At 45.8% G+C, this 12,626-nt stretch overlaps 2 protein-coding genes across 2 annotated transcripts in view; one reads left to right on the plus strand and one right to left on the minus strand.

Annotated features, from left to right (window-relative positions):
* Positions 1–12,626, plus strand: part of LOC133445838 (E3 ubiquitin-protein ligase TRIM39-like) — a 205,187-nt gene that overhangs the window by 27,307 nt on the left and 165,254 nt on the right. The gene's annotated exons all lie outside the window — the stretch shown is intronic.
* The window catches only part of LOC133445813 (echinoderm microtubule-associated protein-like 6), a 56,448-nt gene that overhangs the window by 12,687 nt on the left and 31,135 nt on the right, over positions 1–12,626 (minus strand). The window contains exons 19-31 of the mRNA XM_061723279.1: positions 12,459–12,570; positions 11,566–11,693; positions 9,011–9,152; positions 8,784–8,936; positions 8,583–8,714; positions 8,409–8,497; positions 6,268–6,435; positions 5,973–6,174; positions 5,700–5,826; positions 3,897–3,975; positions 3,688–3,817; positions 3,513–3,611; positions 590–610 (exon numbers count right to left, since the gene is read on the minus strand). Of these exons, the coding sequence (XP_061579263.1) occupies positions 590–610; positions 3,513–3,611; positions 3,688–3,817; positions 3,897–3,975; positions 5,700–5,826; positions 5,973–6,174; positions 6,268–6,435; positions 8,409–8,497; positions 8,583–8,714; positions 8,784–8,936; positions 9,011–9,152; positions 11,566–11,693; positions 12,459–12,570 (1,582 nt within the window). The remainder of the gene's footprint in view (positions 1–589; positions 611–3,512; positions 3,612–3,687; positions 3,818–3,896; positions 3,976–5,699; positions 5,827–5,972; positions 6,175–6,267; positions 6,436–8,408; positions 8,498–8,582; positions 8,715–8,783; positions 8,937–9,010; positions 9,153–11,565; positions 11,694–12,458; positions 12,571–12,626) is intronic.

Consider the following 12,626-nt stretch of genomic DNA (forward strand, 5'->3'; position numbering starts at 1 on the left):
CTCTGAGTCACATGACCAGTCACCTCCAGCCTCACATGCATCTCCACCCTGGTCTGAATGCTACCAGACTATGAAGGTCTGTCAGGAGGACGGAAGACCCGCTGCAGGTCAAACACAAAACTGAAATGTGAAGTTGCTGGATGGAGAACATGGAGAATGTGTTTGTTTAAATAAATGAAGAACAGTTTTATTGTTGCTGCAGCCTGAGATGTAAAGAGACAGATGTAAATCCATAAACATTAACAGTGAATTTCATGGATGCAGGATTTATGAACTGTGAGTAGCAGCGACGCCTGCTGTTTGTTTCCACCAGGAACCAGACGCTCTTGAACCAAAGCGAGTTAAAGTTCCCCGCCAAACAGGACAACCTGGTTTTCAGCTCAACAGGGCCACATCAGTACAGGCATGCTCTGTGGCAGGGGCGGGGTCTCAGGGGAGGGGGCGGGGCTAAAGACACACCTCACCTGCGCGCCGATACTCACCGCTCACGTCTGCATCTACGCACCAGAGCGAAGGACAGCAGCAGGTTACAGGTGACACAAACACATCAATGAGGGTGAACTGAGGAGGGAGCTGAGCGAGCACTTACCTGGCAGGTCTGTGATGTCACCTGGTGATGAGGTGAGGCGGTGGCGATGACGAAGCAGTGCAAAAGAAAAACAAAAGTGCAGATGGGCCAAAAGCAGCGAGTCATGCATGAGCAGCGTGATGAACAGTCAGATCACAAAGGTGCAGTTCAGACCTTCACCTGGCCAAGGCGGAAGACCCTAATGAAAGACCGCCCCTATCCCAGAACCTGCCCCTCAAACGCAGATAAACCAGTGACTGGTGAGTGCTGCCCCGTCATCAGGACTTTGCTGCAGATAGCAACCCGGTTCTGTTTGAAGGCTTCGTCAAGTACTCGTTTTCTTGTGTACAAGGGTCTCTTGGGGTCTTGTCTAGCGTGATAGACCTGTTGTTAGTGCTGGGCGGTATACCGGTTCATACCGAATACCGGTGTTTATTTTTCTTATGATATGAATGTTTCATATACCGTAATACCGGTGAGTATGTACAGTAGCGTACACAACGTTGGGAACGCCGCGCCGCGGAACGTAGCGCCGCTGGACACTGTTTGTGAGGGGACTGTTTAGCAGTAGTGATGCACCGATTGTTCGGTAACCGAAATTGTTCGGACGAAAATAAAAAAAAACACTTTCGGTGTTCGGTGGAATAAGTGGGTAAAAAAACGAACAATTAATAACGGCGTTGTAATATAAGGAAATAGACTGGCCGCTCCCGTAAATGTTGTGCACCACAAACATAAATCGTTGGCCAACCAAAAAGTAACCACATAAGAATTTTACCTAACATTCACCAGGAGGTGGAACCAAAACAACATAATGCTGGGAAATTAAAAAATGTTTAGTTTTTTATGTTCAATAAATATTTTCTACCTTGTAATTTTGTAAAAGATCAGTCAGACAACACTTAAAGTCTTTAACTGTTGTCTGACTGATTCTCTCACTTCATTAGAATCATAAGTGTTGCCACCTCATTGTAAACGGCATCATTTTGTGAGGCCATGCAAACCTGTATTTATACTAGTGTGGACATTAATGTTTTTCTACAATATTTCCTCCTCATGACAGTAAAATAGGCCATTCTAAGCCAATTTACTGCAGCAATTCCTTTCCAAATCATTAGAAAATGTGGTTAACACCCAGTTGTGCATGAAAAAAAAAATACCGTGATATACCGTGAAAGCGATATAATTTTTAAAAATACCGTGATATAAATTTTTGGTCATACCGCCCAGCACTACCTGTTGTATCTGGGGTCTTCACCCTGAATGGTGGCGTTGAAGTTCACTCATGTCCAGTCTCCAGTTTCATGGTGTTGGACTTGGGATGAAATCCTCTGTGCTTCCCTGTCTTCATACACCTCTTCCTGAGTCCAGGAAGTAATAAGGTAACCTGCAGCATACCTTATTACTGGGACATAGGGGTTGATGGCCTGGACATGGTTCTTTCCATTCAGCTGGCTCTTTAGGATCTGACAGACTCTTTTCAGGTACTTGGCTGTGACTGACTCCCTTGCTGTCTACTTTGTAGTTGCCATTTTCTTGTGGAATCCCCAGGTATTTGTAGCTGTCCCTGGTATGTCGCCATCTGGTATCTCAACCCCCTCCGTAGTGATCATCTTGCTCCTCTTGAACACCATCCAAGCGCATTTATGCAGCCCACAGACATAATGATATCTCTGCTGTATATCCTCATGAGGTGGATCACTCTTGGTGTACAGCTTGGTGTCATCCATGTAGATTTCAGAACTGGTAACCATAGCTACTCTTTGTGATGATCTGGCTGAGAGGATTCAGGTCTATGCAGAACAGCAGTGGGGACAGAGCATCTCCTTGGTATCTGCCACACTTGGTGGTGACTTAAGCAGTTTGCATTGAGTCGTAGGCTTTCTTGTTGTCCATCCAGGCAGGGTACAGATTGGTTTGCTTAATTTTGCAGTCCGTGGCAGCTGCCCTGTCGACCAGGAGTTGGTGCTTGGTTCCTCTGGTGTCCCTGCCAATTCCCTTCTGAGCTGCACTCATACGAGGACCCATGTGCCTACCCATCCTGGCCGCTATGCGGCCTGATGGAAGCTACCATGTTAGCCAGAGGCAGGTAATTGGCCGGTAGTTGGGGGTCCTTCAGGATGAGGACAATGAGGTCTTGGGTCAGCCAGACTGGGTGGGTCCCATCTGTGAGCAGCTGGTTCTTTTGTCTTGATTAGTGCTCATGGAGTGCCGCCAGTTTCTCCAGCCAGTCGGTGTAGATCATGTCCGGGTCTGGTGCTGTCCAACTCTTCATACCTGAGACTCTTTCTAGGATGTCTGCCATTGTGATGGTGACCGGGTCTTGTTCTGGGAGATTACAGTGACAGCTCTCAGATCCACTACCCATGGGGCATTGGTGTAATGTTCTGCTTCCTCCTCCCTCACACGTTTCCAGTATTCCCCAGTCCCAGCGTTGGGGGCATTGGTTCTCATGGTATTACTCTGCCACTGAGCGTACACCCTGGATGGTCCAGTGGAGAACATCTTATTTAGTCCACTGGTCCAGGTCTCTATCTAGTCCACTGGTCCAGGTCTCTATCTAGTCCACTGGTCCAGGTCTCTGTCTAGTCCACTGGTCCAGGTCTCTATCTAGTCCACTGGTCCTGGTCTCTATCTAGTCCACTGGTCCAGGTCTCTATCTAGTCCACTGGTCCTGGTCTCTATCTAGTCCACTGGTCCAGGTCTCTGTCTAGTCCACTGGTCCTGGTCTGTATCTAGTCCACTGGTCCTGGTCTGTATCTAGTCCACTGGTCCTGGTCTGTATCTAGTCCACTGGTCCTGGTCTGTATCTAGTCCACTGGTCCTGGTCTGTATCTAGTCCACTGGTCCAGGTCTCTATCTAGTCCACTGGTCCAGGTCTTTCTAAGTAAGTTCTTATGTGGAGCCTGCTGGACCAGACTGTCCAGACCTATGCAGAACTCACCAATTTGTCCAGTGGCGATGATGTTCTGGTATTTGGGATGCTGGTTGACAGTCAGACAGAGGATGTCATCAGTGTGCTCCAGGTAGAAGCTCTGAGTTCCTGTCAGGACAGGAAGCAGGAAGTGTGAGGTCACCACCAACAAGAGTCAGATAGATGGTCTGAGGGTTTTACCGACCAGCGGACAGGTTCTGGATGATCACTGCAGCAGCGGTGTGGAAGATGATGTCGGCGCCATCGTTGAGATAATGCAGGTTGTTGCGACAGTCGAAGCCTCGGTAGCCGAAGACGTGCTCCAACACCAGCTCCTGGAAACAAGCACAAACGGCAGCTGGAGGTGGAGTCCAGAACCAGCGCAGAGACAGGAACAAGACGTCCCAAACTCACCTCCACCGCCTTCTTCTTCTTGGTCACGTTGTTCTTGAGCAGTTTGTCTGGCAGCGGTGCAGCCCGGCTCACTGGAGGCCTGGAACACACGTAAGGAAAAACAGAGTCGATCATTTAGAGTCTGAATGACAACCAAGCGATGGACAGCTGCCAGTTGTCAAGACGGACACCAACCCCGAATTGCAAAAAGTTGAAGTTCTTCTGCTAATATAGTTCTTAAACTGACCACCAAGGTCCAGATCCAGACCTGCAGTTCATCTACCGACCACTAGGGTCTAGAACCAGGGGCCCGATTCACCAATATCTTCTTAAGAAAATCTTAAGAAATATCTTAAGACCTAAAATTAACATCTTCCTAAATGATTTATTTCAGCCGGCGTAATTCTCAACAGAGCTGCAGGTTTCTCTCCCGGGACGACGGCGCAGGATGAGCTGGCGATCACGTCTGTTCTCCGGCTGTGAGCTGCTGCCGCTCCCCGGGGGCGGGGGCTTTTCTCATCTCCGAAAACGTCGAGTCAAATTTCTTAACAGGCGTTATTTGGATAAACTGAGCCCAGGTTGGGGATCTTAACGGTTACTTTTACGCCTGAAAAAAATATTAAAACTTAATAAAGTGCCATATTAACAGCGCTACAGCTGAAATTAAAACAGCTTTTGGCTCTCAGCTTCCTGTTCAGGGTAGGGATGAAAACGAGGGGGAGTGGGGGTATTGTTATTTTTAAAAGCAGGCTCAAGACACACCTTTTTAGTTTGGCTTTTATCTGATCTCATTTACCTAGTCTTTTCATCTATTGTGTTTATTTATTTAGCTCTTTTATTATCTTTAAACCTTTAATCCATTTTAATGACTTTTATTCTATTTTATGTTATTTATTATTCATCTGGGAGGTCTGCCTGCTCCGCCCATGGGGGTGTCGTCATGGGGGTCCCTCAGGCCTGGGTAGCTGGGGGAGGGACTCCACCTTCTGTGTGGGGTCTGCCCCGGTCTGTCCGGGTTGGGGGGGTCTCTGTGGCGATGCTCCTTGTGGACATGGTCGGTGATGCCTCTCAGTGTGGACGGCCACCCATAGGTAGCGTTTTCCTCACCTGGATCGTTAGTGCTAAGCCATGTCACCAGTCCACTTACTGTGTGTGTGTGTGTGTGTGTGTGTGTGTGTGTGTGTGTGTGTGTGTGTGTGTGTGTGTGTGTGTGTGTGTGTGTGTGTGTGTGTGTGTGTGTGTGTGTGTGTGTGTGTGTGTGTGTGTGTGTGTGTGTGTGTGAGTGAGTGTGTGTGTACGCGTGGGGGGTGGGGGTAGAGGTCGTATGGGATGTTTTAAATTGTGTTTTCTGATTGTTATTTTATTCTGTGTGTAAAGCACCATGTGTTGCATTCAAATGGTATGATTTGGTGCTATATAAATAAATAAAGTTTAAGTTTAAGTTTAAAGTATTGGGACAGGCACCTGGGCCAAGGCCCTAGATTTCAAGTGCCCTAAAATCTCCCCCTTCTTTTTAGGGGGTAGGGAAGAAAAGAAGGGCGAGTGAAGAAAAGAAGGGCGAGTGAAGGGGAATTGGGATTGGGCCTTAGACGTCGGAATTTTTCTGCTTTGGTTTTTAACTCCAACTCTTATAGAGCACAAAGCTCTGTGACAGATCTGTAATGACGCACAACCGTCAGACTCCACCCCTAAAACCAGCTGCTGTGTACAGAGCTGTTGCAGTTTACCTCTGAGGGATTTTCATTCAGTAAGCTGTGGAAACATCTGGGAAACGGACAGAATACATGTCTCTTAATGACACGATGAAGGTAAGGTTGAAGGTACCTGTCCTCCACAGGAACCTCTTTGGGCTGCAGGTGTGGTTTAGTTCCTGACATGTTCCTGATGCTGGTAGAGTAGATCTTTGTGACATAGTCCACTGCCTTCTCGCGAGCCACGTCGCTGTCATACCCTGAAAACATAAGACCATCACGGAAACTTCTAAAAACGGTGACACAAACCTCCATGCTGGATATGTCAAGGAAGAATAACTCCAACTCTGACTCCAAGAACTAAGAACATGGATTTAGGGAACTATGTCAGTGTTGACTATCTTACCTCCATCCTCTTCTGTGTCATCGTCTGACTCCTCGCTGTCCACAGCTTTGCTCTCCTTGTGGCCCGGTGGCTCTCTGGACCAGATCATCAATGCAGTGTCTGCGCCGCCCACCGACAGCAACATGGAGTCGTCGTTGGACCAGCGGACATTCGTCACGTTGGTGCTGTGGCCAACGTACTTCTTAAACTTTGCAAACTGGCCCTGATGTTGGAGAAGTTGGGCAGGTAACAGTTAGAATAGGACGAAAATGTGAGCTGATGAATGTAGAATTCGGGATTTTGGTTCCGGTCTCACCCTGGATGGGAAAGTGAACAGTTTGAGGAAGCCGAAGTCGTCTCCGGTGGCGAGCAGTTTGTGGTCTTTGGTGAGCGAAGCGCTGTTAACGAAGCTGAGAGTCGGCCATATTCCCTCACAGGTGGGACCCAGGACAGATGTCCAGGTCGCCCAGTCCAACTTCTCAAACTGGACACACAGAACCAGAACCAGCCATTTAACTGGCAACATTCAAGCTTCAGCACGGTCAGAAACTGGTGCTGATGAAATTACAGAAAAGAAACAGAAGTACCACAGATGGAGAGTCAGGCGTGATGGAAGTATCTCTGTAGAGATGAGTCCCCAGTTGATTCATGACGGTACATGCTTCCATCATCTATTATCAGACAACCTCTCTATGCAGATGACACTCTACATGTCCGTGAAGCTAAATGACACAAGCAAACTAACTACAAACATGTCTGACTGATATAAAGAACTGCTGACGCCCTTCTGCTAAACTCAGGTCAGACTGAGGAGTCTTCCATCTGTCACCACTTACCAAGGTTTGAAGACTGAGCTAGCTTTACAGTACAGATCGTTGGGAGGTTTGGTTAATGATGCTCTCTGCTGGATTATGCTGATGTTTTGCTGCTACACCTGGAATCAGCTCCAACCCACGTGAACCTCAAACATCTGGGGTCACTCCAGGCTTTTAAACATTAGTTGTGATTGATCATCACCAGCATGTTGATAAGGACCTTTGAAAACCTTAAAGTTCTGAAACAAGTGGTACTTTTATCCTTAAATGTTGGCAGTCGTTGATGAAGGTTGTTGGTGATTATAAACATGAGTCGTGTATAATTGTTGCCACATGTGTCGTGACTCTTGTTCTGGCAAGAAAACAACATTTTAAATCTCAGGATTCGTATTCTAATTCTAATTGAATAAATATTCATCAACCAAAAATAACAGTCCAGCAAAGTCAGACTCATACTGGTCTTCATCACAGTCCTGATCCTCGTCAGAGCCCTGGTCCTCATCAGAAACCTTGTCCACAACAGAGTTCTGGTCCTCATCAGAGTCCTGGTCCTAATCAGAGTCCTGGTCCTAATCAGGGTCTTAGTCCTCATCAGAGTCTTGATCCTCATCAGTCCTGGTCCTCAACAGAAACCTGGTCCTCATCAGAGTCCTGGTCCTCAACAGAATCTCCAGACTATCTGTAGAGGCTTCGCTGTGCCCGCTGGGAGACCAGCAGGCACAGCTGCAGACCATGGCTACTAGATGATGTGCAGCAAGAGGCAGTGGTCTAGTGCAGTGGTTCCCAAACTTTCTGTGCCCAAGGTACACCAAAGGACAAATAAAAATTTCAAGGCACACCTATTGTGCAGAATAGCCTTATAACACGTGTTATCACTAATATCATCTGTTTATCTGTTAAGTTTATTATTTACTAATGCCAAATAAGATATGGCAAAGACAACTATTCTACTCATGAAATATTTATTAACAAAATACTTCACAAAAATATTTAAACTTTATCAAATTGGGCTTCAACACACCCATTTCAACCACCTGCGCAACTGCGCGAACTGCGAAATGTGGGATCCTCTTTGAGGATTTTTTAAAATAGTTTTTAGATAAAGAGTTTGCCTCTGTATTATGGAATGAGTGCATTCAAAGTAGTATATAGTAAATTAAAATAATTATTTTTGTCTAGTTGTATACAATATTGCAGTAGGCTATGGTTGTCACAAAATCCCACGGCACACTTGGACTTGCCTCAAGGCACACCAGTGTGCCGCGGCACACAGTTTGGGAACCACTGGTCTAGTGAGTCCCCTATGACTGTTTTACTGTTTTAAAGTGATTTGAAGACCTGGTCTTCAGTAAGGACCCCCTTTTTATAAGTTGCTGAATTAAAAGCCAGTTTTTATGATAAGCTAAGATTCAAGCTGAAACTTCTGTTGAGAATGCCGGGTAAAGGTGGGTATCATCTGCATAAGGGTGTTTTGAGAACTCCTTTGAGTGGAAATTAGAAGGAGTCCTAGTACAGAGCCTTGGGACACCCCAGTAGTTCGAGTAAACACCAAGACATGCGACTGAAACTGAGACTGCACCATCTCTCTTTATCTCAGAGTATACACACGGATGAGAGAACGGATGATGGAGATAATTCAAACCTCGGCCACGCTGATGTTCTGCTTGCGTCCTCGTGGAGCCTCAAAGAAGAGCTGCTCTTTAGCTCCGGTGTTCACCTGCAGCAGCTTACCTGCGGAGGCAACATCAGGAAGTCTGGAACAACAGCCTGGACACAGTTTCACAAACCTCTCTGGGTATTTTATGAGCAGGTTCACCTCTGGAGTCCCAGTCGATGTGGGTGACGTAGCTCCCCGCTCCTTTACAGATACCCACTCTCTTACTGGTCAGGACGTTGTAGATGTCCACAAAGGAGTCTTGGGAGGCCACTGCCAGGTACTTCCCTGAATCTGGAACACACACCTGAGTCATCACAGCTGACCAGCCACCTGTCACACCTGCATGGTGAGTTCAGGTACCTTGGGAGAAGCGGATGTCTGAGATGAGCTCTCTGCGGTGGTGGAAGGTCACCATGTCCTCCAGCGTGTCGGCATTCACCACCAGGAAGCTGCCGTCGTTCAGACCCACCGCTAGAGCTTTACCGTCTGGAGAGAAGGCACAGCACCGGCCGCCTGACAGGTAACACAGGTAACGTGTCAAACAGGTGCTACATGGACGCAAACGTATGTGCCGGTGGTTGTCTCACCTTTCTTGAGTTTGCGAACAGCCACCATCCTGTGATTGGCTGACAGCTCCCAGATCCTCAGGGTTTTGTCATCGCTAACAGTAGCGCAGACAGGAAGTAGAGGATGAGCCGCCAATCCCCACACCTCCCCCTCCATGTGGCCCTGAACGCAGCACAGCACAGACAGATTAGCACTTCCTCCTGCAGACGGACGTGTCACATGATCACATGACCTGAGCTTCGTGTTCATAACCCTTAACCAGCATGGTGAATCAGGGGTCCAGATGTTTTACGAAGGAAAGGGCACCAGAAAGGACTATCAAGACTGTATCAGGAACTGCCCCAGAATCCAGACTCTGAATATCTCGGATTGTAGCAGTGTCCAAAGCTCATGTCCAACCGAAACAACATTTGAAAGGGGAAGTCCTATTGCACATGTTCACCGCTAGCTCAACAGCTGCATCGACTGGAGGAACCAAGATCACATCGCCATGCTGGTAGTTTGGTCTGACTGATTCAGCAGCTGGTCCCACTGGAGCTCTCCTGGTCCAGGTTTTAGTCCTACTAATCCTGGTGTTATCTCTACCAGTCCTGGTTTCAACTCTACTACTCTTCGTTTCAGTCGTACTAGTCTTGGTTTCAGTTATACTAGTCCTGGTTTCAGTCCTACTAGTCTTGGTTTCGGTTCTACCAGTCCTCGTGTGTCCTACTAGTCCTGGTTTCATCTCCACTTGTCTTGGTTTCGGTTATACTAGTCCTGGTTTTAGGTCTACTAGTCCTGGATCCCCCTGCAGCCAACTGGGGCATATTCTGACTCCATGAGATTTGATTCCGACTCAGGCATGCATCAGATTTGGATCTGAAAGAGTTATTTTTCCAAATTTCCAGGTTTATAAAGTAATAAACTGTTTGATGGGCTTTTATCTGTTTCTCTGTCACAAATGTTTCTAACCTGAAGTGACCCTAGTGCGCCACGCTAGCTCAGCTAGCCTCAGCTATATTCATGTTAGTTAGTTAGGATGGTTTATCTTAACCTGATTTGGAGCTTTAAATTCATAAATCTTCTTAAAGTGTAACTTTATGCATCATCATGGACAGAGCCGGATTAAATAAATGGACTACACTAGGCAGCCTGTGATTTTTGGGCCCCCCTCCATCGATGTTATTTATGAAATCTTAAACTTACCAAAGTTACTAATAAAACTTAATTCACATTTTACATAGCAAAGTCATAGTCAAGTTGGTTCTTTGTATTCCAAAATAAGTCATGTGTTGTATATTAAACAGTCTATCAGACTATTTTTAGATTTTTATTATTTATACGTTATTACAATGCTCTATTAAATGCTATTAAATTATCCTTATCTTATCAATTGTGAGCATTTTGCAGAAAATCTTAATTAAATGTGTTGATTAAATTGAATAGTTAAATAAGAAGTAAAATCTACAAAGACCAATACAATTTGCAGTGAGACAAAGTGTGCTGTAGTATGTATGTCTGTATGTGTATATGTATGTATGTGTATGCGTATGCAGAGCCGTTTGAGAGATTTGCGAGGCCCTGTGTGAAATAGCCAGGGGGGCCCTCGCGCGTGAGCGTAGCGAGCGCGCGCGAAATTTTTGGGTTTTTCGGGTCGGATCGGGTGTCTATATGCGCAATTTTAACTCTCCAATTAGCAAAATACTGGATACCTTACCCTGCCTCATCATCATCTGGGCTTACCTCGACGCAGGGCCCCGCGGCTGCTTGAGACCCGGTCGGATCGGTGATTTTTGTAACAAATTTATCAAACGTGCCTTTCAGAGAGGCATTAAACTCTTCCATTTTCTTTTGTTTTTTTCTTTTTTCATCCCCTGATGGAAATTTCCTGAATCTGTCTCGTTCTCTTGACATTGTGTGACAGTTTGTTCCAACTCCACCCGTCTGGATCAGACTAGCTTGTGTCCGCGCTTGGTCTGATCAGTTGTATTGAACAACAGACACGCGTCATCATTGCACATATATTTATTGATATGCACAGACTAGTACACATTTAGGTCTGTAATGGAACGTGACTGTTGATATTTATAAGGGAAAAAAGGAAAAAAATTGGGGAAAAAAAAAAACGGCCGATAGCGCGAGGCCCCTTGGGGCGCGAGGCCCCGTGCGGTCGCACGGTTCGCACATCCCTTGCGGCGGCCCTGTGCGTATGTATGCGTATATATATATGTATGTATACTAAATATAGTAATAATGCACATATATATATATGCCTTAGGTTTTTACCGGCATGTTATCAACCATTAATATAAAAAAAAAAAAAAAAAAAAAAAAAAAAAAAATTTTTTTTTTTTTTTTTGTCCCTCTGTCTGGGCCCCCCCCCTGTCGGGCCCTAGGCACGTGCCTAGTCTGCCTTTGCGTTAATCCGGCTCTGATCATGGATAATATTTGAGGCTCTGATCAATTCCATCACTCTGGAGCTTGATTGAATAAGGACATAACAGAATCTTACGGGCCACAAAATCCCAGAAACAGGAAACGCAAAAAAGAATCTTAGCTTTTGTTCCTTTCATCATTTCTATCTGGATGTTTTCACCTGGACCAGCAGTGTCATTGGACCACTCTTATCGATCTCCAGGATTTCTCCATTCTTGGTTCCCAGCAGGATATGACCGTGACCCAGAGTGATGGCTCTGATGGACGGGTTGTCCTCCAACAGCAGACCTGATCAGAAGAAAAGAGATCAATCAAACCGCCCACAACTTAGACTGTCAGGAGGTAAACTGGGAATAAACTTGGGTAAAACTGACTCAAAAATGGGGTTGAGCTCCCATTAAACCGGGACTAAAATGGTTCTAAACTGGGTCATAACTGGAGTTTAACTACATCTAAACTGGCTCAAAACTGGGGTCCGAATTGGCTCAAAACTGGGATTAGTTCAAAACTGGTGTTAAACCAGCCCAAAGAGTTAAAAGTGGGATAAAAAATGTGTTGAAGTAGGATTTAATTAGGGTTAAACATGGATTAAAATGGGATTAAAAAGAAACCGGGGTTCATTTGCAAATAAACTGCATAAAATCTAAGGTTAAAAAGTGCATACAATGTGCATTATTTGGCATTATACTGGAATTAAACTGGGATTCAATTTGGACAAACAGATTAAATTGTTAGTAAAAGGGGGTTAAACTGGTATTTGTAATTTTGACTAAACCTGGTTTGAATTTACATTAATCAGAAGGTAATCTGAGTTTAAACTGGGATCACTTTGGGATTAAACTGGGGTCAAACTGGGACTGAATTTGGACAAAACAGGGACTAAATTGGGACTAAATTGGGACTAAAATGGGATTAAACTGGGAGTAAAATACGATTAAAGTGATATTTGAGTGGGATCAAATACTTGTTAAACAGGGATTAAACCTGCCCTGAATTTAAAACAGGCCTAGACTCTGATTAAACTGGGGTTCAATTTGGGTTCAGGTGGGGAACCTTTTGAGGTCGGAGACAGTGCCGCTCTCTTGATGGCGTACGTCTTCAGACAGCGCTCAAACATGTCGTCCCAAAGCTCCACGATGCCATCCTTCCCCCCCGTCACAAATCCCTGGACAGTGGGCGAATCACAGATGCAGTCATCGACGACGTGAACAGAGCAGCAGC

This window comes from Cololabis saira, chromosome 1 (genome assembly GCF_033807715.1).
Source record: "Cololabis saira isolate AMF1-May2022 chromosome 1, fColSai1.1, whole genome shotgun sequence".
Classification (NCBI taxonomy): Eukaryota; Metazoa; Chordata; class Actinopteri; order Beloniformes; family Belonidae; genus Cololabis; species Cololabis saira.